The 27922-nt window shown below is 44.1% G+C and overlaps 1 protein-coding gene across 2 annotated transcripts; it reads right to left on the reverse strand.

Moving 5' to 3' along the window:
• Nucleotides 1–707: 707 nt before the first annotated feature.
• GABRP (gamma-aminobutyric acid type A receptor pi subunit) lies at nucleotides 708–27922 on the reverse strand. 2 transcript variants are annotated; one of them, XM_008061071.1, is made up of 10 exons: nucleotides 27756–27922; nucleotides 22738–22834; nucleotides 21551–21669; nucleotides 15803–15870; nucleotides 14618–14835; nucleotides 13209–13291; nucleotides 6800–6937; nucleotides 5587–5739; nucleotides 4899–5086; nucleotides 708–2303 (listed from the first exon to the last, which is right to left on the reverse strand). In XM_008061071.1, the coding sequence occupies exons 2-10, from the start codon at nucleotides 22788–22790 to the stop codon at nucleotides 2001–2003; spliced, it is 1323 nt and encodes a 440-aa protein (XP_008059262.1). In that variant the 5' UTR covers nucleotides 22791–22834; nucleotides 27756–27922; the 3' UTR covers nucleotides 708–2000. The 2 variants fall into 2 exon arrangements, with proteins under 2 accessions (XP_008059262.1, XP_021569611.1); XM_021713936.1 differs by lacking the exon at nucleotides 4899–5086 and having other exon boundaries at nucleotides 1757–2303.

Consider the following 27922-nt stretch of genomic DNA (forward strand, 5'->3'; position numbering starts at 1 on the left):
CAGTCACCGCAGCCTCGACCTGCTGGGCTCCGGCCATCCTTCCGCCTCAGCCTTCCGAGTAGCCGGAATTACAGGCACGTGATACCATGCCCGGCTGATTTCTTTTTTTTGATTTATTGTAGAGATGAGGTCTCGCTGCCCAGGCGGGTCACGAACCTGCGGGCTCAGGCAATCCACTCACCTCAGCCTCCCCAAGGCACGGGATTACAGGCTGAGCCACCGAGCCCGGCTTATAGTTATCTTTATAGAATGCTTAAATGGGGTTTCAGAGCAGATATTTCTTTTTAAGCTTTTTTAAAAATCACAAATATGATCGAATCATACAACTACATTCTACCTCTTTTAGTCTCCTTATTCCATTAGAAACATTTTTGTTAAAAGATTAGTGATCAAACCCACAGGAACTGAATTGTGAGAAGAATCATAAGAAAAAGACTGAGAGTCTGTGGCTCTAGGAAGTTACAGACAGAAACTGTCTTCTAAAGCCATGATTTATTTTTGAAAAGGACAAAGCCACACATTTATTAGAAAAGGAAGCTAAGGAATTGAAGATGGTGAGATTCTTTAAAATAAGTGAGGCTGAACTGAAAACCTTTACCCTGACACACTCGCCAGTCACCATTTTTGATGCTGTAGGCTGAGTTTGGCCAAGGAGCAGGGAGAGATGCACACTTGTGCTTCTTGTGTTAGGGTGAGACTGGTTGGACTTGGAGAAGACAGCACACCTGTGGCTGGAACATAGATTCTGCAACATGTCCCATTGTTGCTCAGAACTTTCAGGACTCAGGACCAACATTCTTCTGCTTATGCAGGATAAGCCACTCAGAGTAGTCCAGCTATAAGGACCAAAGATCTGAGCAAGTCCAAGCTTACTTGAGCTAAGCCTGTTGTTCCTGGCTAATGCAGTTTGTTATCTGATAAGCATCATTCCTGGTCATTAGACCACAGGCCTGAAAGCTCCTCCTGGAAGGATGCAGAGGGTCTGCTGCTAGGAACATGATGTCCTGTATTAGAGCAGCTGAAATGACAGAATGACAGGGACTCTGATGGCAGCCAAGCTAGTACTTTTAGTACCTCACCAATATGTGAGTAAAGGTGGCTAGAAAATGGACTTACTTCTTCAAGTCTTTATGACAAGTCCATATTAAGACTCCTAAAATAAGTTTTAAATTTTTTTTTCAATTTCTATCCATGATGTGGGAAAGGGGCTTTTGTATGATTTAGGACTGATGTATATATAATAGTAAAATGATGACATGTTTAATGAACGAAGAAAGCCTCAGAGTCCTCCAAATCTGGTGAATCCATTGGATCTTAGAAACAAGGGATTTATGTTTTAGATTATTGATCCATTAACTTTTTTATTTGCTTATATATGATTTTTCAATAATACCACTATGAGTTTGGGGACAATTCTGCTGTGGTATTAAATAATACTCATTATTAAAAACTCATCTTAATATTGAGTTAGTACAATTACTTCCAGTGAATTGATGTAAGTCCACATTTCATTTTAATCAAAAACAAAAACTAGAAAATGTTACTCCCTAGTCAATAATACATTTTGTAAGTACTGCAGAGATTTAGTAAATAACATATATGATTAATTCAGAAACAATCCCTGACATGGTAGGGCTGCCTAATACATGCAATGGTCTCCTTCCCGTTTTTATATAAGGTACACACAGGCCAGGGAGCCACTGAGCAAATAGTCCACCCTGAGTATGTTTGTAATCTTGGGCTCCATGGGGAAGTGCTTGGTAAAGATGAAAGAGGAATGGACCGATGTTTCCGTTACAAGTCCTTGTAATGCTAGGACTTCTACACAGCTTAGAATAATGGTTGAGGGTCCATTCTTTAAGGAGAAATGCCCAAATGTTATTTTAGTACCTTGCAGCACCATTGGGTTAGGGTGCACACTTAGCCTAGAATACCATTTACTTTTACATCACTACCATGTTCTGTTGAAGACTATAGCATGCAAAAAATTCAACATCACCTCAAAAATACATGTAGTATGCCCAGTAAAATACATTGGCTAGCATAAAAATCAAAGGAAAGAGCAGTTTGGAATACCGATCAACATTGCTGGGGTTTTGAATTGTGAAATAATCAACAATCCTGGCCATCTTTTCTCGGAAGACAAACTTGAATTTGTCACTGGTTTTCATAGTCAAGTTGCTATAGTCGACGTTATCGCTGGAAATTTCAATGCTGGCAAAGCTGATCTTGTGTCTAAAGCTGGAGATGGAGCTGTTGATGATGTTAGTAATATTGACCTCTTCCACTTCCTTTGCTTTCCCCTAGTTCATAGAAAATGTTGTTAGCTTAAAAGACTTGACTCAGCAAAATAAACAAGAGGGTAATGAACTAATGAAAAGTTCACGGGTAAAAGTATTGAATAATTAGGCTTAATAGAAAGTAACATTGAGTACCTGAGAAATTGGCCAGTAAGCCAGACTTGGAATCCTGTTATCCTGTTTGTGGGTACCTATATGTAGATCACCAGGATTTATAACAGAAAGAATAATCATGGCCCACTCCAGAAATGCAGAGCAGTGTGCTAGATGCCAAATGCTCAACCTTCGAAGTTAGCAGACCTGGGTTCAAATCCTATTCTGCCTTTCACTACTGGAAATTTTAGCCACCTTAATCCCTCTAAGACTCAACTTTCTTGCCTGTCAAATATGATGATTATATTAATACGTATAAGGCTCATAGTGAGAAGTTTAAATGGTATAAATTATCTTGTAAAGCATCTAGTAGGTATTTGATGAATTCTATTTTGTTCCAGGGAGAAGGGGGTAACTGATTGTGTGAGATAATAGAAAAGGGCTGTGTGTTGAAGTCTTTGCCACGCAAGCAAAAATAGTCCATTCTTAAACATGACTGGGGCAACACAGAATGTGGGAGTGTAGTGAAGTCAGAGATAGTGTAATTTGGATCCTTTGCCTGGCCACTTACTGGGTGCAAGATCCTCACACCTCTGAGTGGCAGACTTCTCAACAGTAAAATTGGGATAATAATGGCACCCATTTCACTGGGTTGTTGAATGGACTAAAGGAGATGTTGATGGGTGTTTAGGACACAGCAAATACTCTATAGTGCAGCTATTATCATAGACACAACGAAACAAGGGCTTTATGGTGTCTGCAGTGCAATCTTTCAGTAATTCTCCAGCTTCTTTATTGCCAATCTAGCAAATCTAGATTTGATGGGGTAGGGTGGTAATTCAACTTTCTTCCTTCCTTCCCCTTAAGGTAGCCTACAGGGAGCAAGGGAAATGAAATCCACTTTCTTCTTTGGCTAGCATGTGTGACAATTTGCCTTTGGTGCTTAGATAATATGACTGTGCGAAACACTGCAACAATAGCCAAACACAGGAGAAAAAGCAGCTGCGTCTTTGGGCTCTTCTGATTCCTCTTTCCTCACTGTTAGACCCTTATAGTCCTAGCATTTTGCTAAAGGTGGGCATTTTTTCTGAACTGAATCCCTATTCTTTTCTTGCTTGTCAGCATGAGCTTTAGAATGTCAAATCTATTACATTTGGCTTCCAAATAACTCCAGGCTTCCATGGGCTTGTAAAGAGCAATAGTTAAGAGGGTGGCCCAATGCCCACTGCAAGTGAGAATGGCAGATAATTGTCAGCCTTTGGAACCAAGCAGACTTAGGTTGGAATTCCAGCTCTACCTCTCAGTATTTGTATCCCCTGGGATAAATCCTTTTCCCTTCCTGCTCTAAGATTTTATAAATGTAAAAATAGAGATGACAACCTTACAGGGTTGTTATGAACATTTTAAATAATATAATATTTACAAAAGGTTTATTACTCTGTCTGGAACATGTAAATTCTTGACAAATAATAACCACTATTATTGTTCAGAGAGCTGGACCACAGTGTTCCATTGCTAAACCAAATAATGAGTCTTTCTCAAACTGCAGAAAAATATACTAGCCAAAAAATTTGTCACAATCTAATTTTTCCAAACAAAATAATTAAATAGTGAATACATATTAATACATGCAATGATCTCTTTCCCTTTTTTTTTTTTTTTTGAGTAGGAGTCTCACTCCATCACCCAGGCTGGAGTGCAGTGGCACGCTCACGGCCACCCCAGCATCAGCCTGCTGAGTTCCAGTGATTCTTCCACCTCAGCCTTCTAAGTAGCCAGAACTACAGGTGTGCACTACCACGCCTAGTTAATTTTTGATTTATTGTAGACACAGGGTCTCGCCAAGTTGCCTGGGCTGGTCTCAAACCCACGGGCTCAGGCAATCCACTCGCCTCAGCTTCCCAAAGTGCTGGGATTACAAACTGAGCCACTGAGCCCGGCCTCCTTCCTGTTTTTATATGAGGTGCACGCAGGCCAGGGAGCCACAGAGCAAATAGTTCACCCTGATTATGGTTTAATTTTGGGCTCCATGAGGAAGTCCTTAGTAAAGATGAAAGAGGAATGGAATGATGTTTCCGTTACAAGGTCTTGTAATGCTAGTACTTATACACAACTTAGAATTATGGTCAAGGGTCCATTTTTTGAGGAGAAATGCCCAAATGTTATTTTAGTCCCTTGATCAGTCCCTGTAAGCAGCTGATCATGTTTGAATTGATATTGGATTTTTCATGTATGCTTGTTCTTGTGCTTCTGATTTTATGTTGCATATAGATGACAGAGTTATTTTCTGCTGGAAAATTAAACATTATTATCTCATTGTATTCGGTGAAAAGACCAGTCTTTTGCAAACGGCACTATGACTTCCAGATGCTGCCGCCCAACCAAGGATGAGATTCACTGCAGCAAAGTGAATCACTGGAGGGCGGGAACCAGGTCCAGCCTATCTCTACAGACCTGCACATGGTACAGGTGACGGATCATGCATGGGGCCCTTAAAATTCTTACCCTATCTTTGGCTGCCATCTGCTGTAAGGAGCTGTAGTGAGCAACTGCATATTCCAGCAAGGCCCCAAACACGAAGCTAAAGCAGATCCCCAGGTACACATCGATGGCCTTTATGAAGCAGTTGGTGTTGGGAAGAGAAGTGCGGGACCCGATCATCAGTGTGGTCATTGATAACACGGTGGTCACTCCTGGGAAAACAGGCAGGAAATATTCCCATGTCAGTGGCCAGTGAACCCTCCACCATGACCTGGCAGAGTGTCTCCACTCAGGAATTGGCAGGACTCAGAAATGGAGCATATCTCATTCTGAAAAATATTCCAGCTTCTGGAACAGGGTTGATTTGCCCATGTTGTACAGATATGAGTGATATGGTTTTCTAAGTGTTTCACCTTCTGCCTTCTCCTTCCTTAGAGGGAGTTGTTCAGTACACAAATAACTGACAATAGACTATCTAATCACAAGTGTCCTCATCTGTCACTGTAAGACATATGTTTAAAAATGCACTGCTCTCAGAGTAGTCTCTCTGTCTCTGTCTATTTCTCTTACTCTTTCTCTCTCTGTAAAATAATCCCTCAAGAAACCAATTATTGGAACTGCCCTATGAAGATCAATGAAAACAATGGTAGAAGAAAAAAAAAAAAGGTACCTGACAAGTCAGTCTCAGAACCCTCCTGTCGGAGCTGCTTACCAATGCAAGTCCTTGCAGGAACCGAATCAAGGGAAATCCAAAATGAAACCCAGGATAGCACCACCAGGAATGTGGAAGGAACGTAGGTTTCCAAAATGAAATACAGAACATTCCTCCGAAGCTCAAATTGCAAGACCAGTCTCGTATAATTCCCTGGTAGGGTAAATAAGATATACAAAATCATACCTATTCATGTAGCAGAGTAGTTTCCCTATGGGATGTTCAGCTCAGCCATCTTCCCATTAAGCCTCTGTCATTCTCCAAAATTGGGTTAATTATGAGCTGTCATTAAGGTTTTCAAAAGAGACACTGCTATTGCATCAAATGGATTTAAAGGGATGCTGCCCCTCCACTTGTGTCTTTCTTGTGCTTTTCTTGTTTACAGCACTCCTACAGCAGTTCCCTCACTAGACAGTGAGTCCCTTGAGGGCAAACCCTGGGTCTTTCAGTTCTGTGTTCACAAAGTAGCTGTTCAATAAATACCTGTTTCATGAAGATTAGCTGTGATCATCTATTTTTCAATAGAATAAATGTGCTATGGAATAAACCTAATCAACCTATTAAATATAGGTTAATTTTTGATAATTTTAGAGGCACCCCAGTTCTTTTGGTACTTTGGGGCCATCTTTAGGAAACGATCAATATGTTCTAGATGTGATGAATGCTAGCTGTAGAGAGTGATCATGAACAGAGTTCTGTATGGCAAATAGGCTAGCACAGCACAAAACATATGCCCAGGGTTAGAATACCAAGTTATGTTCCTTCCACCTCAGCCTTCCAAGTGGCTGGAACCACAGGAATGTACCAGGCTAATTCTCTTTATTTATTGTCTTTATTTATTGTCTTGCACCCCCAGGCTCAGGCAATTCTCTCACCTCTGTCTCCCAAAGTGTTGGGATTTTAGGCATGAACCACCACGCCTGGCCATGGGTATATTTTATGCATGAGAGAGGCATGGGATTTGAGCAATCTTTAGAAAATATCTGGAGATAAATAGCATCAGGCTTCAAAGATGGTCCAAAGGTAAGCTCCTCAGTGGACCACTTCTACACTGGATGTGAGCAGGCACAAGCGCTGACCCCAAGACTTACTCTCCCCTCCACTGAATCCCAAAGAGGTAACGTGGGGGAAGCGATTAGATTTGTGACTTAGGGAACAACCCTCCACGTTGGTGTGCTTATTTTTATGTTGTACAGTTTGTCACACGAGTTACCTGTCTCCTGCTGCGATCTAGTGACTAAGGTGAAGTACCGTTGTATGGTGTACTGAGCAAGCCGCAGGTTTTCGAGTCCACGCACAGAGTCATTTCCTCTCAGCCAGGTGAACTCCACGTCATTTCCATCATAGCCCCCTGGCAAGTAAAGCAAAGCCCTGGTCAGTGCAAGGGTGTTGCAAACTGAGCTGACCTGGAAAATGGTCCAATACGGAGACAGCATGGGCTCTTTCTTGATGAAGATAAGTCCAAGGACAATCCCATGCTAAACTTGGCGAGGTTTCTCAAGTGCAAATGCAGCTGTTCAGAATGAAGCGACCTACTAAGATTACTTGCCATCAGTTGAGAACTGGTCCTGTGTTGATCAGGTGGATGATAAGCCTTTAAAAGTGGGCCCTTCATTATTTAAATGATATTTATTGAACACACATCTGTGAACACACAAAAGATTATGCTAGATATCACCTTTCAAGCCTGTCTCATAACTGACGATGTCTTCAGGGACTTTAGAACTGACTTGTTCATATTTCCACATTGGCATAAATGCAAAAACAAAAACAAAAAACCTACAGCCAGCTGCTTTATTGAAGTCTGTAAACATGCGTGTTTGATAAATCTCAAAGCAGTTTAATTAATATAGTTAATGATAGTAATATTAAATACCTTTTATTAAACAATTATGTGAAGTATCTTATACATTATGTCACGAATTTTCTTACAAACTTGCAAGGCAGACATTTCCCTATCCAAGTATAAGATGGAGTTGTTTTTTTAATCATTTTCTGAAATTGAGATGAATCTTATAGTTGATTTATATATATAAAGTAGAGCTTATATTTTTCCTAAAATCTTATTATTTAATAAATGCTCTTCCTTAGAATTGGGAAACTATAATGATTTTCACACTTTACTGACGAAAATCCTCAGATTCAGAGGGGTTGCATAACTTTCTCAGGATACCAAAGAAAGAAATCTCAGTAAAGTTTAATTTCTGAGTCCAGGACGATGATGATGTTAATAATATCTATCATTTAGCAGGCAATTACATTTCTAGGCACTCACAACATCATCATCATCTCATTTAAGCCTCAAAATATATTTTGAGAAGATATATGAATGATTCATAGGCACACAAGAAGATGCTCAACATCCTTAGATACTAGGAAAATTAAAGTCGAAAACACAGTAAGATACCTCACACCCGTTAGAATGACTGTAAGAAAAAAGTCAGATACAAACAAATGGCCAGGGCATAGAGAAGCTGGAATAGTACTGGAAGGAATGTCATATGGTACAACCATTTTGGAAAACAGTAACAGTTTGGCAATTTCTTAAAAACGCCAACATAAATTTACCATTTGACCCAGCATTCCATTTCTAGGTATCTTCCCAAGAAAAATGAAATCATGTCCATACCGACTTGTACACCAATGTTCATGGCAACATGATTCATAATAGCCAAAAGGTGGCAACAAACCAAATATCTATCAACGGATGAATAAATAAGTAAAATATGATTGATACATATATTCATATAAAAAACCACTCAGCAATAAAAAGGAATTGAAACTGGCCCCACTTCTCCATAGAACTGAGGTTACAGTTTTTGAATAAACATAGAAGCTGACCCTCTAGGTCTTAGAGCTTGAAGTTTATATTTGTCTTATCTGAGCTCCTTTCTCAGAAAACTGACCCTCAGGCCTATAGTGTCAAGGAACTGAAACACACCAGCTCATTGCATTCAGACAAGAAGTCAGACCCCTCCTGTTTGCTAACCTTTCTTCTTTATCTTTCCCCGATTCCTGTTTACCAACCCCTCTTTCTTACCCTTCCCTAATTCCTGTTTTCTACATTCCTGCCCTGCTAAATAAACCCTGACTTCAGTGGGACAGGGAAATGGATTTGAGACTAATTTCCTGCTCTTCTTTGCTGATATCACCCAATTAAAAGCCTTCCTTACTGGCAATGCTCCTCGATCTCAGCTTTCTCTAGGTTGAGCAGTAGAACCTCAACCAAACCCCTGGAGTTTAGGTAACAGAACAAAGTATTAGAACATGCCACAATATCTATGAATCTCAATGCACTATGCTAAGTGAAAGAAGTCAGATACAAAAGACCACATCTTGTATTGATTCCATTTATATGAAATATCCAGGAAAGGCAAATTCATAGAGACAGAAAGTACATTAGTGGTTGCCTAGGAGCTGGTAGTGGGAATGGGAGTGACTGCAAATGGGCAAAGGGGGTCTCTTTGGGGTGCTGGAGATCTTCTAACAATGGCATGTGGTGATGATTGCACAACTCAGTAAGTTTATGAAAAATATTTGAATTGTACATGTAATGTTGGTGTATATAATTGTACAATTGTGAGTTTATGGCATATAAATTATACCAGAAAAAAGTTGTTAAAAACAACTCTTTGGAGCCAGGTGTGATGGCTCACGCCTGTAATCCCAGCACTCTGGGAGGCAGAGGCAAAAGGATTGCCTGGGCCCAGGGGTTCAAGACTAGCCTGCATAACTTGGTGAGACCTTGTCTTTACAATAAATCAAAAAATTAGCTAGGTGTGGTGGCGCATGCCTGTAGTTCTAGCTACTTGGAAGGCTGAAACGGAAGTGTCACCTGAGCCCAGCAGGTAGAGGCTGCGGTGGCCATGAGTGTGCCACTGCACTCCAGCCTGGGCGACAGAGTGAGACTCCAACTCAAAAAAAAAAAAAAAAAAGCTCTTTGGGTCAGACACTATTATTTTCCCACTTCACATGAGGAAACTGAGATCCAGAGAGGTTAGTTACTCACCCAAAGCTAGTGATGGGGAAAAACCCAGCAATTACAGTGCCTGTAATGTTAAACACAAAACTATATTGCCTTTGTTTTCAAAGGCTACTGGGAAATGTGATCCCAGCGTTGGGACTAACATTTTGCTAACATTTTGGGACTAACATAAGTCTCAGCTTATGGTATCCACTACCTAGCAAGGGTTATCTCTCCCCACATAGGGCAGAGAATTAGAGTCATATGCTTATAGGAGATTTCCAGGTAAAAATTATCTGTGAGTTTTCCCTTGAAAGCACCCAAAATGTGCTAAAGCTAGATGCTAAATAGGCCTACCATCCCAAAGAAATAAAAAATATCTATAAAAGTGAGTAGTACAAGTTCCTACTCGGACACTTTTCTTTTTTAGCTTTTGCATTTTAGTAAATGCTCATAATCATTACATGATCACCTCTCTGTCCCTGGGTGAACATAAAAAATTGTGGGATGGTATCAATTCTTTTCTAGGGATAGCATTTAGAAATAAACCCCCTTGCCCAGGCACAGTGGCTCAAGCCTATAATCCCAGCACTTTGGGAGGCTAAGGTGAGAGGATTGCCCAAGCCCGCAAGTTCATAACCAGCCTGGGCAACGTGATGAGACCTCGTCTCTATACTAAATCAAAAAATTAGCTGGGCATGGTAGCATAGTTCCGGCTACTTGGGAGGCTGAGGTGGAAAGATTGCCTGAGCCCAGCAGGTTGCTGCTGGGGTGGCCGTGAGCATGCCACTGCACTCCAGCCTGGGTGACAGAGTGAGACTCCTACTCAAAAAAAAAAAAAGAAAATAAGAAACCCTTAGGGAGATCTCTGTACCCAAAATACTGCTAATAAGCATTCAGTGAAAGCTGCTGCTTCTGCTCACTGGGGATAATCTGTGTAAGCAGAACGCTGAGGTTTCCAGGAGAACCTTGCTTCTTGGGATTTGAGACGAGTACAGCCACCACACAAGGAGGGTAATCATCCCCAAGTGGGAGTAAAAATGAGTTCTCTTTTTGATAACCTCAAGTTTTATTCTGCCACCAAACAGCTGTATTGCTTCAAGAAGGTTTTGCATGTACTTTATCAATAAGATAATTAATCTGAGTCTTTAATTAAATGTCTACTTCTGAAAAATGACTTCTGTCTCATAATGACTGTGCTTTTCTGATACTGTCTACCTGTGACCTTATGTAAGGAGTGCCCACTACTCTCCAGAGCTTTACTATAGTATTTCTGTCACACACAAGCCATACTTTGATGGCTTAATAAATCATGTCTGTGGAGTGATTTGCCTGTCACAGGTGCCCAAGTTTGGTGGGCATGGTTTATTAAGGAATTATGGAGATTATTTAACAATGACAGGAGATTTATTTGACACACATCAATTTAGAGTAAACCCTCAGTCTTCATCACAAGCAAATCCCCAGATACCATGTAGATGCTCATTCACAGGTAATCCTGTATTTTATATATATTTATAATTTATATTTAGATATATATTCCTGTATGTTATATGTGTGTGTGTGTGTGTGTGTATATATATATAATTTCTTTTAAAAGTTGGAAGCATTTGTGTGAGAAATGTCACTGGCTTTGCATATCTGCCATTTCTTTTTTTTTGGTTTTTTTTTTAGTCAGAGTCTCACTCTGTCACCCAGGCTGGAGTGCAGTGGCACACTCATGCCCACCCCAGCGTCAACCTGCTGGACTCAGGTGATTCTTCCGCCTCAGCCTTCCAAGTAGCCGGAACTTCAGGTGCACGCTACCATACTCAGCTAATTTTTTGATTTCTTGTAGAGAGGCTGTTTTCAACCTCGTGGACTCAGGCAGTTCCCTCACCTTGGCCTCCCAAAGTGCTGGGATTACAGACTTGAGCCACTGCACCTGGCCTGTCTGCCATTTCTTACCTCTGCTGTGTTTCTTTGTGCTTCCATGTCTTGCAGATTCTGCATCCCACTCCTTGTCCTGTTGGCCAGTTCCAACTGATCCCCCATGTTTCATTTCAAGTGACACTTCCCCTAGGTAACGTCTGACTCCCCTGGGTTTCCCTAATGCCATTACTTTTTATTGTTATCATTTATTCTGTTATAATTATTTAAAGTCCTGTACCTTCTATTACATTGTAGACTTCCTGAAGACTGGAACATTGTTTTTATCTTTGCATTGCAAATATCTACCACAGTGTGTAACACAGAATAGCCAGCCACCTTGTTGTTGACTGGCTGAACTGAATGCATTCAAAAAAGGATAGACAGATAGAACTCAAGCAGGTGACTTTAGGGGCAATACGTAAAACTAAAACATTAGATTGAGAAAAAAGTTTGTTTTTTTTTAGCACACACAGAAAAGGAAAAACACTGGCCTTGATCCTAAGTAATGCAAAGGAACTGGCACAAGAATACGTTTGAGACCACTATGTGGTAATCAGATAGTAATTCAGTGGAACATCCTGGCAGGATTTAGGTAATTCAATACAAGCATCATGCGGTTACTCAATTTGGGGAACAATGATGATAAGAAATGGGCGCTGAAGAAACTGGAAAGGAGTTATTATTAAAAGCTTTTCATTATCCCCATATTACTGTTTAAAAGCACTTTATGGCCTGGTGCAGTGGTTTACGCCTATAATTCTAGCACTCTGGGAGACCCAGATGGGGGGATCACTTGAGCCCAGGAGTTTGAGACCAACCTAGACAACATAGTGAGACCTTGTCTCTACACAAAATAAAAAAATTAGCAGGATGTGGTGATGCATGCCTGTAGTTCCAGCTCCTTGGGAGGCTGGGGCTGAAGGATTGCTTGAGCCTAGGAGGTCAAGGCTGTGGAGAGCCATGATTGTGCCACTACATTCCAGCCAGGCTGACAGAGTGAGACTTTGACTCAAATAAATAAATAAATAAATACACTTTATGGTATACTCATGAAAAATATACAGATCAGATCACAGATAAGCCACTGGAACAAAATCCCTGGGTGGCTCTCCAGCCCAGTGGAAGAGCCACTAGAATTAGTGAACTTTTGGACTTTGGACCCACTCTACCTGGGTTCACGTCCCAGTGTTGCTACTTACTTACTTTGTTTCCTTGGGAAAGTTACCAAATCATAATGCACCTCATTAGTATATAATTTCTATATCTTCAAGATGGGAAAAACAATATTTATCTCATGGGATTGTTTGGAGAGTAGCTAGTATAGTGCCTTGCATATAGTAAGAAATTGGTAAATAGATGCCATAGTATTTAGCTGAAAAATAGCATTTATTATTAGTGTTCCAGTAAAACTTTGTTTACAGAAATAGCCAATGGGCTGAATTTGGCACATGGACTATAGCTTGCTGACCCAGACCTATACCACTAACTAAATTAAAGCATTTCCTTTGGCTGTCTTGCCCACTCACAAGTGGAGATATCTGGTACTGCTGAACAATGGCTCACCCAATAGATGTAAGGTTGGGAAGTGTTTCTTTGAGAAGTCTCTAAATCTGTCTGCAAGTACAGAATCCACTGTGAATCAACATCAAGAAAACAAAGATTACTGCGTGAGGATTACTCATCTTGAACACACAGACCTAAGGCACCCAGGAAAATCATCTCAGGAGCCTGCAGGACAAATACTCACAGCTTTCCAGCTGCAGCTTGCATGTCTGTGTGTCCATGGGGTATTTAGAAAGATCCATGTTGCACGCAACAGTTGTTGTGATTCTAAGAAAGGAAAAATAGGTTAAAAAGCAGCCTTATGAGGAAGCTATAGAAAGTACACATTCCCTTCCAAGGGTCACTGCACGAGGGCTTTCACTTGAACTCTTACAGTGAACATGTGGCTTGGAGCTCACATGCAAAGCATCCTTGAGGCTTTCTGTGCTAAGTAATGCCCATGAGTTTCAGTTAAAACTGGGTCTGGGCTAGGTTCGGTGGCTCATCCTGTAATCCCAGCAATTTGGGAGACCGAGGAGAGTGGGTTGCCTGAGCCCACGGATTTGAGGCCAGCCTGGGCAACTTGGCAAGACAGGTCTCTACAATAGATCGCAAATTAGCTGGGTGTGATAGCACGCACCTGTAGTTCCGGCTACTTGGAAGGCTGAGGCGGAAGGATCGCTGGAGTCCAGCAGGTTGAGGCTGCAGTGGCCGTGAGTATGCCACTGCACTTCAGCCTGGGCAATGGAGTGAGACTCCAACTCAAACACACACACACACACACACACACACACACACACACACACACACACACACACACATACAATGGGTCTGGTGTGAGGGGAGTTGGAACACTGGTAATTCAGAGGCAGAATTCCGACAATTTTGCAGAACAGACTCACTCACTGGCTTGTCTGAGCTGCTTTTGTATCCAGTTACTAAATCTAACTTTTGTGACAGACCCGTCACTGTGGAGCTGCCTTTTTCCCAGACTGAGTGCAGTGGCATGATCATGACTACTACAGCCTCGACTTCCTGGGCTCAGGCGATCCTTCTGCCTCAACCTCCTGAGTAACTTGGACTATAGGCACATATCACCACATCCAGTTCATTTTTTTTTTAGAGATGAAGTCTCTCTGAGTTTCCAGGGCTGGTCTTGAACTCCTGGGCTCAAGCAATCCTCTCACTTTAGCCCCCCAAAGTGCTGGGATTACAGGTATGAGCCACTGCACCTAGCCCCATTTACCTTTTAAGACTCAGCTTAGAATCCTGTGAAAGTGTCCTCTAACATCACCCTCAAACCACTAATCTACTCCCCAGCTTGGGCTCCAGAAGCAGGGACTTGCTCTGTTTCCATGTCCGTGTTTCAGAGGTAGGGCAGCGCCTTATTCAGCATTGTAGCCTCTGTGTCCAGCACTGGGCCTGGCACAGAGCAGGTATTTAGTAGATGCTGAACTGAGAGAGAGAGGCTCTTCCATGATCAGGACAAGGACATAAGAAAGCAGGAACATGGGAAGCATGGACCTCTGAGTTACTATTTTAGCACTGGTCAGAACTACTCAAGATTCACCCGTGCCTGTTTTTTCAAGCCTGAGGCTGTAGGAGCCCGCTTACCTGAGTGCATATAGGACTGTGCCATTGGAGAAGAGGCGGATGAGCCTGTTTCCCACAGTGACTTCATGAAGAAAGGACTTCTTGGACTCTACTATGTAAGTGTCTGGCACCCAGAGGAACTCCACAAGGCGGGCATCCAGAGTGAAGCTCTTATTGCCTTCAAACACCAGCCGCTGGTCCGTCCACCGCTGTCGGAGGTATATGGTGGCTGTGTAGTCCTAGAGGGAGTAAGGGGATGGGAGTAAGGGGATGGAGGTATATGGTGGCTGTGTAGTCCTAGAGGGAGTAAGGGGATGGGAACCTCACGTTTAGGACCTTAGCTTACTTGGCAAGAAAGCTCACGCTAGATCACAAAGGGCCCACCAAATTGCTGAAGTTTTTGATGGACTAAGTGCTTAGATAGTCCAGAATTCATCCCGGATACTCAAGTGGGCCTTCTTGGCAGACTGCCTCTGGTTTGACCTTGTCTTTAATGTGTTCTCTTAAGTGAGAGGATTGCTGAAAGCAGTCATTTGATTGTCAGTTTTCCTCATTTATATCCCCTTTCACGAAGGACCATGTGACAACCAGGCTTGCCTATTGCACTTTTATTATTTTTCCCAGTTTCTACCCCTCACCAAATGTACCCTCTCCATTCTCTGGCTTTTTTCCTTCTGGCCTTTGAATCCATTTTCTTCCTGATACTCAGAACATCTATTCTATAAGAATCTTCTATGGCCTTGAGTTTTAGGATAGGTCCCCAGCTTCTATCATTCCAGATGAAGGAGGGCTGGGAGTCTTTCTTTTCTGAGTAGCTAGAAAATACTTCATAGCCAGGTGTGGTGGCTCATACCTGTAATCCCAGTACTTTGGAAGACTCAGGTGGAAGGATTGCTTGAGCCCAGGAGTTCAAGACCAGCCTAGGCAACACAGCAAGACCTTATCTCTACAAAAAAGCAAGACCTCATCTCTACAAAAAGTCAGAAAATTAGCTGGATGTGGTGACATACACTTGTAGTCCTAGCTACTTGAGAGACTGAGGTGGAAAGATTGCCTGAGACCAGGAAGTGAAGGCTACAGTGATTCATGATTTGTGCCACTATATTCCAGCCTGGGTGATAGAGTGAGACTCCAACTAAAAAAAAAGTCCATCCTCATTAAACACAAGAGGAGGGACTCTGTGGAATATAGAGAGACCACACTTACCATGTTACTTTCTGAAATGCTAGAAATACTTGCAATGTCCAGAGTGAGTGCTATCTGAACTGGTTCTCCTAAAAATGAAGAAAAAGATAGAAAGACATAGAAACACAAGTGTAAGATTTCCTAACACAACATTAGTGCATTAAATAATGATAAAAAATTACAAAAGTAATACTTGTTTGTTAGAAAAATTTAAACAATCTAGACGTATAAAAAGTAAAAAGTTAATTTCTATTGTCCCCTCTCAAGAGTAACCGCTGTGCTGAGGTGAGAGGATTTCCTGAGCCCAGGGGTTTGAGACCAGCCTGGGCAACATGGTGAGACCTCGTCTCTACAATATATCAAAAAATTAGCCAGGTGTGGTAGCACACGCCTGTAGTTCTGGCTACTTGGAAGGCCGAGGCAGAAGGATAGCCTGAGCCCAGCAGGTCGAGGCTGCAGTGGCTGTGAGTGTGTCACTGCACTCCAGCCTGGGTAACAGAGTGAGACTCTGACTCAAAAAAAAAAAAAAAAAAAAAGAGTAACCACAGTGTACACTATACCTCCCTTTAATATGAACAATATGCGCAAGTATATAGGTATCTTAATGCATAAGAGAGACCACACTGTCTAACTGGTGCATATTTTAAAAAGCATAATGGTGAGATATTTGTTACTTCTTACATGGAGGATTTTTCCTATGGTGCTTGCAAAAAACAAATCATTTAGAAATGTAACAGAGACTTATAATCTGATTGTGCATAGATGTTGTTTCTTGTCCTCTTTGACTAAGTAAATTTACCACAAGATGGCATTCAAGACCACTCATAGCTGAGCTCTTGCTGACCTCCTGACACTTTTCTCCTCTTTCTTTTCTCTCCTGGAACCTAGACTATTTTGAATTCCAGAATTTTCCCCTCTTAGTTCTATGTGCAGACTGTTAAGCTTCAATCCTGCAGACAGATTGAATTCTAGAGAGAGCTAGTCTTTGCTCTAGAGACCAAGGTGTCAGAGTAACCTTTTCAGAAGCCAGGCCAGTCTAGGTCAGGAAAGTTTACTCCTCTTTAGACTGAGATGTGAAAGAAAAGCCCTAGATCCCACCTCTGCAATCTAGGAGAAATTACCAAATCTTTCAGAGCGGCAGTTTTCCCACCTGCAAGTGGGGCTAATACTAATGATATCATAGGGTTATGGAGAAGGTTAGGCATGTGACAATGTCTCTGTAGAGTGGTGGCAAGAGAGGATGTGTATGAAATGTCTGTCCAACCAGACATCTGGAACATGCTCTTAAATGATTATCTGGCTGGGCTCGGTGGCTCAGCCTGTAATCCTGTGCCTTTGGGAGGCTGAGGTGAGTGGATTGCCTGAGCCCGCGGGTTCGAGACACGCCTGGGCAGCGAGACCTCATCTCTACAATAAATTAAAAAATCAGCCGAGCGTGGTAGCGCATGCCTGTAATTCCGGCTACTTGGAAGGCTGAGGTGGAAGGATCGCCGGAACCCAGCAGGTCGAGGCTGCGGTGGCCGGGAGCAGCCACTGCACTCCAGTCTGGGCAACAGAATGAGACTCCAACTCAAAAAAAATAAAAAAATTGATTATCTGTACAAAGCTCCCAGCATCATGTCCATCCAACAGGTAAGAATAGGTACTCAATAATGAAATTTCCCTTCCTCATCTTTTCTGCAATCCTACCTAATTTTGGAAAAAGAACAACTTTGTTCAGCAGGTTAATAGATGCAATAGCATTCACCTGTAGTAAATAACCCCAGGGGTGGTTCAGGGGTCAGTGATAACCAGGAAGAGGAGAGATGGAATTCAAAAGAAGCTTATAAACATCCAATCAGTAGAAATTGGGCAAAGCAACCTAATTTTTTAATTTTTTTTTCTTTTTAGTGATAGAGTCTTGCTCTGTCACCTAGGCGAGAGTTCAGTGCTATGAACAGAGCTCACTGCAGCCTTGAATGCTTGAGTTGAAATGATCCTCCCACCTTGGCCTCCCAAGTAACTGGGACTACAGGCACACACCACTATGCCCAACTAGTCCAATTATAAGTCTAAGGAAACCAAGCTGTAGAATATAGGTAGAAATTTGGAAATTGAGTTTTGGGGCCAATGTCAGAAAAAATAAATTAGCAAGTGTTAATACTTGATGGAAACGGGGGAGATCTTTGAGGGCAGACCCTGGAAGGTGCTGATGGGGTGTGGTGCTAGATGGCTTTCTGCTCCTCCAGGCAGTAAGGTCCAGCTCAAGATAAGGAGCTTGAATTTCAATCAGGCCACTTAACAGCTTTGTTACCTTGAGCATTGCAAAACCTCTCTGTGCTATAGTTTTTCACCTGTAAAATTAGAGCTACTAGTGCTGCTATGGTTTGAATTGTTTCCTCCAAAACTTATGTTGTTACTTAATTGCCATTGTAACAGTATTAAGGGGTAGGACCTCATGGGTGGAACTGGTACCAGCATAAAAGGGCAAGTCCAGACCCCTCTTGTCCTTTCTTTCACCCTCTCACTTTCCACCATGTGAAGGCATAGCAAGAAAGCCCTCATCAGATGCCGGCACCTTGATAATGGACTTCTCAGTCTCTAGAACTGTGAGCCAATACATTTCTTTCTTTTCTTCTCTTTTTTCTTTTCGTTTCTTTTTTTTTTTTTGAGTCAAAGTCTCACTCTGTCGTCCAGGCTGGAGTGCAGTGGCACACTCATGGCCACCGCAGCCTCGACCTGCTGGGCTAGCACGATCCTTCCACCTCAGCCTTCCAAGTAGCTGGAACCACAGGCATGTGCCACCATACCCAGCTAATTTTTTTATTTATTGCAGAGACGAGGTCTTGCCATGTTGCTCAGGCTGGCCTCGAACCACTGAGCTCAGGCAATCTTCTAACCTCCTCCTCCCAAAGTGGGATTACAGGCTTGAGCCACCATGCCCGGCCAAGGCAATACATTTCTGTTCATTGTAAATTACTCAGTCTAAGGTATTCTGTTATAGAAACACAAAATGGACTAAGACAAGTAAGTGCCTACTATGGAAGGTTGGGTTGAGAAGGTTACAGAACCTATTTTAAGTGCCACTGGACAGTGTTAACTGACTTCACCCAAAGAATGCGGAGAATGGAAACCACACAAGAACTCGAGTTCTGTTGTGTTTTTGTTCAGTTTATTTCTACGCTGTCTAGTCCAGGCCTTGCCTCCATTGGCTTGCTTATGGGCCAGAGCTTACTCTTTCTTCCCCTTGAGTTACAAGAGTTAGCTGTGCCACCAGAGGGCAGCTTTCTCCTAGGAAAAAGGCCAAAGCCAGTTCCGGGGTAGTGTGCACTAGTGCCTGCCTGCAAACCTTTGCTCTGTCCAGGTCAGTACCTGAGAAATCATATACTGCCCCATTTCATGGAAAGGAAACCAAGACTCAGAAAGCTAAGGTGCCCACCAAGCAGTAGAGCTAGGAGCTCTTAAGGATCTCTGGGACTCTTCTCACATGCATTGCAGAGAGCAATGAATGGCTCCTCCATAGGTCCCTGGCTGCCAAGCAAATACAGGTTCTTTTAGGAGGCAAAGTGCCAAAATGCACAAGGCAAGGGGTGGGAGGTCGTGCCTTCCTCTCTTTTTAACAGGAGAGTTCATACTCCATTTTCACTCCAGGTGGGACTGAGCCTCACACAGGCCTCACATAGGCCCACTCCAGGCCCCCTGTTCTCAGAATGAGCTCTTTGCCCAAGGACCCTGTGTCATGTTGGCCAGTGAGCAGACAAACAAGAAGGGCAGGGTTCTTTGGGGTTTGAGAGGCAAGAGAAATTGTTGAGTGGACCTAACCGAGGTGTGCGGACTCATATGCTGGTCATTAGTGTTCAGTAGGGCCCAGGAGAACCAGGAATGTTGAAACCTCTCCAGGATCCTTAACATAAGGGCCTCAAATCCTGATTGTGTGGCCATGAAAATGCATTGCTCAGATTACCAACTGAGGGGTGTAATTGACTCAGGGTCAGTTACTGGTGTGCTTTGGAATCTATCCTTACGCTTGCATGGAGGCCAGAATTCCCATGGAAATCAGTGGAAATCAGTGCAGCCAACCAGTGACTGAGCACAGTGGGAACACTAAGGCAGGCCTGTTCCTGGAAGGTACAGAGATGGGAGACTCCTCTGATGGCATCTTTAACTCAAGCACATCCTTAAATAGGCTGCAGATCAGAAAATGGAGTCAACTAAAACCTCTCAAAACCCTCCACTGCATATTTTATTTGTTTCAGTCCTTTTGAAATGATGTCTTGGACATGGAGGATCACCTACCATCAAAATTGGGCCTGAAAATTTGTGGCCTTTCCAAACACACTGAGAACTGCACTGCTGTGTAAGACACTTCTGCCCAGCCGTCTTTCCTTCCCTCTCTCCTTCCCCTGATGAGACCTGCATTGTGGTCGAACATTCTCCTCCCCCTCCTCCCACCCCATTTCCCCTTCTAGACATTGTCCCACTAAATTTCTTGAAGTGGTTATCCCCTCTTGACATCTGCCCCTTGGAGGGTCGATACTGCCACACTGATCCTAGATCTGACCAGAGAGTCTTAACATCGGAAGGGAGGAGCAGGAAGGGTAAGGGATGAAAATAAACTTCACTCTATGGCTATGGCAGGCACTATGCCTCAGGCTTACACACTCTCCTTCATTCAGTCCTCCTTGTGAGTAGATAGATAGCCCCATTTCATGGAAAGGAAACCAAGGCTCAGAAAGCTAAGGTACCCACCAAGCAGTAGAGCTAGGAGCCAAACTTAGATTTGTTCAACTCCAAGGCTCTTTCTACTACTTCCTTCTGGAAGCAGTATGTAGTTGGTCTCATTGCCTCCCTCCTTGCCGCATTCTTTCAACAAATACTAATTGACAGCTTGTTATATGTCAAGCACGAAGCCTCTGTTGGAGTTAGTGAGGTAAATGGAGCCAGACCTCCACAAGGGGCTGCAGCCTAGAGCTGGCAAAGACATAAAACCTGCTACAGTATAACGGGGCAATGGCTATAATTTGAAGTTATGTTCAAAATAAAGTGCAAAGAAAGGGGATGGGGACTGGAGGAATCAGAGAGGGCTTCTCAGAGAAGGGAGCCTTTGCTGCGAGACAGAAAGGAAAACTGGCATTTTTCCAAGGAGTCAAGTTAGAAGAAGCAATTCTGGGCAGGTAAACAGCCTCTGCAAAGGCACAGAGGCCAGGGAGGCCAGGAATGTCAGAGAACGTTCGGGGCACACTGCGGAGCATCCTAAGAGAGGGCAGGGGGAGTAGCTTAGAGGATGAGAACATGGCAGATAGACAGAGGTTGGGCTGGAAAGGGCCCTGTGTGTCTGGACCCAATGCGAGGTTGCTGGGGCACGTGCAGGTGTCCCAAGCAAGCAAATGACCCAGGCGGGCCATCACTGGCAGTCTAGGGAGTTGGCAAAGAGGGGCAGGCTGGAGGCAGGATGGCCAGGTGGGGTCGTCCTGGTGTCACCTGGTGAGTTCCTTGAATAATGCATAGAGTGGGGGCAGAAAGAAGACAGCATGTGGGTGACTGTCTGGAGGCTCTCACAGTCTCCCCAGTGGGGAGGAATGTTTCTTTATCTCACAGGTGGATAGGCACAGTGCTTTCTTCAAAGAAGTGTGAAGACCCTTGCTTGTGTCCTCATCCATTGTCAACAACCATTAAGCAGGCTGCAGATCAGAAAAGGGAGTCAACTAAAGTCTCCTGAAACCCTCCCCTGCCTATTTTCTCTGTCCCTGTCCCTTTGAATTGATGTCTTGGACACAAAGGATCACCTACCACCAAAATTGGGCCTGAGAAATTTGTTATATCCTGCTGTAAGGTTCTCAAAGCCAGGCAGGGAAAGCTTGTCACTTCTGCTAATCTCGATGTTGAACTGATTCCCATGGGTGCACATCCTGGAAAAGAAAATGGGTTTTGTTGCTCATGCTTGTTTATGTGTGAATCAGTATGTGTACACATCAACTTAAGCTTGTGTTTGTGTGTGGGGGTGGTGTGTGTGTTTGTGTGTTGTACCTGTATCAACAGTGACTCTCCTAAAGAGAAACCTCTTCATTTTTAGCTGTTGAATTAGCATCTCCATTTTATTACCCATTTACCATAGATCAAAATGTCATGATAATTCAGGAACCTCCAAGTGTCTTCTAAAACAAAACAAAAAACAACACAGGGGTGCATCCACCTATGACCATTCTGGAAACTTCCATTCTCTCTTTTTTTTTGAGTTGGAGTCTCACTCTGTCGCCCAGACTGGAGTGCAGTGGCCACTCCCGGCCACCGCAACCTCGACCTGCTGGGCTCTGGCGATCCTTCCGCCTCAGCCTTCCAAGTAGCCGGAATTACAGGCGTGTGCTACCACGCCCAGCTGATTTTTTGATTTATTGTAGAGATGAGGTCTCCCTGCCCAGGCGGGTCTCGAACCTGCGGGCTCAGGCAATCCACTCACCTCAGCCTCCCAAGGCACGAGATTACAGGCTGAGCCACCGATCCCGGCTTCATTCTCTTTTTTTTTTAGATAGGGTCATACTCTGTTGCCCAGGCTGGAGTTCAGAGGCATGATCATGGCTTACTGCAGGCTCAAATTCCTGGTTCAGGTGATCCATCTGCCTCAGACTGCCAAGCAGCCGGGACTACAGGCACGTGCCACCATGCATGGGTAATTTTAAATTTTTTTTGTAGAGACGAGGTCTTGCTATATTTACTAGGTTGGCATCGAACTCCTGGACTTAAGCAATCCTCCCACCTCAGCCTCCCAAAGTGCTGGAATTATAAGTGTGAGCCACTGCGACTAGCCTAGTTCTCTAAATAAAATAAATAGTGGAAGGTTTTATTGTTCTGATGCTGCAGGGAAGTGAGTGGACTAGGTTTGGCCTTGCTGCACATAACTAGGAAGAGCTGACCCCTTCCACCACATACCCGTATGCAAAGCACCCAGACCAAGGTCATTCTGGGATAGCAGAGCTCACCTTTGAGTGAAGAAACTCAGACACAGCAAAGTCAAGTGGAGACTGTAGTTCATGTTGAGGAGCTGTTCTCACAGGGAGGGCTTGAAGTAGGAATCACCTGGGGAAACACGTGGGACATGTGAATGACAGTCAGTCTAATAGGCTCATCTGCTCTCCGTCAGTATCTTTCTGTGGGTAGTGGGCACAGTGTTTTCCCAGCATGTGTGGAGAGTAGTCTCTTTGCACGCCTTTTGGTGACAGTTCCTGCTGTCTGCATGCCATCCAAGAATGACTTCATTTTGGAGGATTATGTTTTAAATCCATCCCATAAAAAGACTGAAACCTTGTTTGGAGAGTGGTTCATCAGCACCAGGAATGCAGCCAGCCACCCTGGGCTGCCCATTTGGGGAGCCCCAAGACTATCCTTACCCAGTCCTTCTTCTGACTTTGCCAGGAAGGACACCCCCAACCCTACACCACTCCGACTGAGCCAGGACTTCTTTTATTTTTTGCAGGGTCTAGACCTGTGAGGCTAGTCATGTAGACAGGAAATTAAAACTTCCTGGAACCGTCCATGGGCCAAGTAGTGTGCTAGATACTTTCCCACAGACCTCACTTAATCCTCCCAATGGCCTTGTGTGCTGGGCAGGTTAATCCCTGTATTATGATGAGGAAACTGAGGCTCACAGAAAAGACACTATGCTAGTAAATGTCAGAGGAGACTTTGTTTTGCCTTGTCCCTGGTACTGTCTTCAGAACTGGGTAGGGACCATGCATTAGTTGGCCTGAGGACACTCGCCACTTTCACGACTGGATCCCTGAAAGCCCTGATGTGGTTCAGCTGGTGTAAGCTTGAGAACCTCATGGGCATGGCCCAGGGCCCGGCCTCCTCAGATTTGTGAGCTGTGTCAGATGTCCTTCTGAGAGAGCAGGAGGCAGCCCAGCAGGCCTGTGGCCCCTCATGCTGGCGACAGCAGAATGGGGGTTCTAAGACTCAGGCCCCATTCCCACGCAGCCTTGAGTGTATCACCCTTCTCTGTGGCAACCACTGTGAACTAGGCTACTTTCTAAAATCTAGCCATTCTGGAGCTTGGGGCGTGATTCAGCCATTTGTTAATATTATTTTACTTACAAAATCAATACACGCTCATTGTAGAAATGAAAACAAGTCAGAAATGCACACAGTTAGAAGTGTGAGTCCCAATTATGTGCAGCGTAAGTTCATCAATGACAGCAAATGGGCCACTCTGGTGTGGATGTTGGTGGTAGGGAAGGATGTGTGTGTGTGTGTGTGTGTGTTTGTGTGTGTGTGGCGAGGGTGGGAGATGAGGGCTTCAATTTTGCTATGAACCTAAGACAGCTCTAAAAAATGAAGTCTATTAACAAAAACAGAAAAAGTGTAATTCCCTCCCTAATTTCTTCCTTCTCGTCTCATACTTCAGAGAGAACTATTGCTAACTGTTGTTTTATCCACATGTACACACATATATTTATATACACATATGTCTCTGCACAAAGAAACAAATTGAAAAGTGAAACTGGCTGGGCTCGGTGACTCAGCCTATGATCCCAGCACTTTTGGAGGTCAAGGCGAGTGGATTACCTGAGCCTGTGGGTTCGAGACCAGCCTGGGCAACTTGGCGGGACCGCGTCTCTACAATAAATAAAAAATAAGCTGGGCATAATAATGTGCGCCTGTAGTTCTGGCAACTTGGAAGGCTGAGGCGGAAAGATCACCGGAGTCCAGCAGGCCGATGCTGGGGTGGCCGTGAGTGTGCCACTGCACTCCAGCCTAGGGGAGGGAGTGAAACTCTGACTTAAAAAATAAAAAAACAAGCTGGGCTCGGTGGCTCAGCCTGTAATCCCGTGCCTTTGGGAAGCTGAGGTGAGTGGATTGCCTGAGCCCGCGGGTTCGAGACCCGCCTGGGCAACTTGGTGAGACCTCATCTCTACAATAAAATAAAAAAATCAGCCAGGCATAGTAGCGCATGCCTGTAATTCCGGCTACTCGGAAGGCTGAGGCGGAAGGATCGCCGGAGCCCAGCAGGTCTGGGCAACCGAGTGAGACTCCAACTCAAAAAAAAAAAAAAACTGAAACAACAGCATGCATTTTTTTTCGCTCTTTACTTTTTTCCCCACTAAATAATTATAGCAAATATTGACTAAATACGTAATGCATGCTTGCACTGTGCCAAGCTTATCTGGCATCCTCACAACTCTTTGAGTTACTGCCATTCTCCTCATTTTGCAGGTGAGACAACTGAGGATTAGAGAGAATATGAAATGTTCTCACAGTTACATAGCAAGTGAGGGGCAGAACTGATTCAACTCAAGCTGACCAAGACTCTTGATCACTGTGCCATGGAACGGGCTCGTCCCAATATTAGCGACACCTTCTGTGTCAGTTCATAGAGATCTGCCTCATTCTTTCAAATGGCTACAAGGTATCTCACCATAAGAACGTACCAACATTCATATGACACATGTCCTATTATGAATATTAAGTTATCTCCAAAACTTTTACTGTTACAGAATTAGTCATGAACATCTTTGCTCTATAATCCTGCTCTCTGTCATGGTAGCTCTTTCCGACTTACTCATAAAAAATACCAGCTATAAAATCAGCATTTGTCACCCACCAACGATCGTCTTCACACTCTCTTCCTTCAGCCCATCTCCCCAAGCCCTGTTCTTCCCCCGTCCCACTTTCCCCCTGAGTTTAAGAGGGTCCATGGAGCAGCCCCTGTGGCCCTCATCCTTTCATTCCATTTTCCAGAGGTTTTTCAAGCTCCTCCTATGAACCAGACACACATGAGGCATCACCAGAGCTCTCACCCAGTAAGGGAGAAAGATATGTAAACGGTGAACTGATGTTCCCCACCTCTACCTGTAACAGGAGTGCAGGCAAGAGAATACTCAGTATGCCCAGGAGGTGAGTGGTCAGTGCCATTGGGGGAGATGGGGCAGGACCCGGATGGAGGTCACAGAGAAGGTTATTGGATTCTTGAGGAGAGTGTTGCATTTGCTAGGTGGATGAGGGAGGGTGGGGCCCCTCTAGATAGTGGACAAAGTTGTAGAGGCTTGTCCATGACCTCTCTCCCACCCACTTTCACTCAGCCTCTTCCCCGCAGCTCTTGACTGTCTGCTACTTCTTTCTTTTCCGGCCTGAATTAGCATGGCTGTCCTTGGGCATATTCCTCAATTCTTCCTCCTAGGAAGGAAGTTGCCCTTGATCAAGTAAGATGAGATGAGGAAACGTTTATTTAGTCTTTGGCTCCAAGACTCCTTTTTTTTGAGTCAGAATCTTACTCTTGTTATCCAGGCTAGAGTACAGTGGCACCATCACAACTTATCAAAGCTTCTACATTCTGGGCTCCAATGATCCTCCTGCCTCAGCCTCTCATGTAGCTGGGACTACAGGTGTGCATCACCATACCTGGCTAATTTTTTGTAGAGATGAGGTCTCACTATGTTGTCTAGACTGATTTTAAACCCCTGGGCCCAAGCAATCCTCCTGTCTTGGCCTCCTAAAGTGCTGGGGTTACAGGCATAAGCACCTAGCCACCAAGAATCCTTGAATAGTGCTTTCTCTGTGACCAAACTTCTGTTAAAAAGAAAGAATGTTTGGCCCTGGACTTCTGAACCTCTTCTGAGGAATCTTATGCTCTGAGAAGCTTTACTCAGGCTAGAGTCAGACATGTGGTCCCATCCTATCCTGTTTGCTCAGCTAGGTTGCTGAGAGTATCTCATAAAGGAAGAAAAGAGAAGTGGAAAGAGCCTTCTAAATGCCTGCGAGGTGCTAGGTGACGCATTTGGTACTTAATCTCATTTAATTCTCATGGCCAAATGGCCCAGAGGTGTTAATTTTTAGAATCAAGTCTCAGATTTGTGAAGGGATTTGGCACAACAATTGATGGCCATGACTCGCATCTATGTTTTCCAAATCCCCTGTTCTTTGTCCTGCATCTAGGAGAAGGACCCCAAGCCTCCCAAGCTGAACTGGATTCCACTGGACTCTGGTCCTTCTTACACCAAGCCCATCTCTGGGATGTAGTATTGCATCCATGGCACATCCCAAGTGACAAGTGCAGCTGGTGCCATCACCCCATGTGGCATGGGGGCCAAATCCTTAAGTGCCTATTTATGTATCTGCCAGCCTGGGTGGAGGCTCAGGCCATTTCTGATAGAACCTCTAAATACAATGGCATTTAGCTGAGAGATGCACTGAGCCACCAGAGAGCAGAGTCCTAAGAGTTGTCCCAGCAACTGCAACACGGATTCTGGCTGGAACCATCCAGCTTGATCTTCGGATTCAGGCTCACTTGAGTCATTTAACCTCTCAGAGCCTCAGTTTTCCCATCGACAAATGAAAATAGAAACCATTCAATAACTATCAGGTTTCACTCTCTTCTGCCTTCCACATCTTCCATGGGGAATTCAAAGATCCCACTATGAACAAGAAACCCAAGCTCTTTCTAATATGCCCCCAGCTGCCATTCAGAGTGTGGACTGACTGGCACCACCTCAGGAAGGACAGGGTCAGACACAGGACATCAAGGTCACACGGGTGGCAGATGGTACATTTTTCTGGCTCTGAGAAGCAGAAGTAATTCCCCTATCTGTGAATCTCCACTCCCATCCCTAGAGTCACCTCCAGCTTCCTTCCTTCAGGCATGGGTTCCCTGCTCTTCAGCATAGACAGGATCACATATTGGGAAGCAGTCTGAGGTGACGAAAGGCATCATTGCCATGGCTGCTCCTCAAGAAAATCATGAAAGGTGAAGCAGTGCATGGCGTGCCCTGTGTCTGCTGGACTGGGTTGGTTGATGGGTGAGCAGCTGAGGCTCTAGTGTTAGACGGAATGAATTCTCATCTGGGCTCTGCTGCTTGTTCCGAGAGGGTGTCACTTGGCACAAATTAGGTGCTCAGCAAATGCCAGGCCCTGCTCCCGTCCCTCAGCCCCAGCAGGGCCTGTATTTGGATTGCCTCCCCTCCCCTCTCTTCAGGCACCAGGAGGGGCTGGCCAGCAGTTCCCTTACCAGGCAGTGTTGATGCTCTGTTAAGGAAAGTCCTTTGGGTTTTCAGGCAGGACTTGCAGGCAGGGCATGGTCTTCTGGGTCCCCAAGGTTCTCCCCATCCTCAGCCCTGACCCCGTGGATGTGAGCACGCAGCCACTCTCTGATGAAGCGACTCTCTCTGGGGAGGA

Source organism: Carlito syrichta, unplaced genomic scaffold, assembly GCF_000164805.1.
Source record: "Carlito syrichta isolate Samal-C Ts95f unplaced genomic scaffold, Tarsius_syrichta-2.0.1 Scaffold93688, whole genome shotgun sequence".
Classification (NCBI taxonomy): domain Eukaryota; kingdom Metazoa; phylum Chordata; class Mammalia; order Primates; family Tarsiidae; genus Carlito; species Carlito syrichta.

What these genes read in the sequence shown, in the direction of transcription:
- GABRP (XM_008061071.1), bottom strand. Translation starts at nt 22,790, where the DNA reads ATGAACTACAGTCTCCACTTGACTTTGCTGTGTCTGAGTTTCTTCACT. An exon ending in CTGAGTTTCTTCACTCAAAG is followed by an intron (nt 21,670 to 22,737) that starts GTGAGCTCTGCT and finishes TTTCTTTTCCAG; the next exon opens with GATGTGCACCCATGGGAATC. An exon ending in TAGATCGCAGCAGGAGACAG is followed by an intron (nt 5,740 to 6,799) that starts GTAACTCGTGTG and finishes TTACCCTACCAG; the next exon opens with GGAATTATACGAGACTGGTC.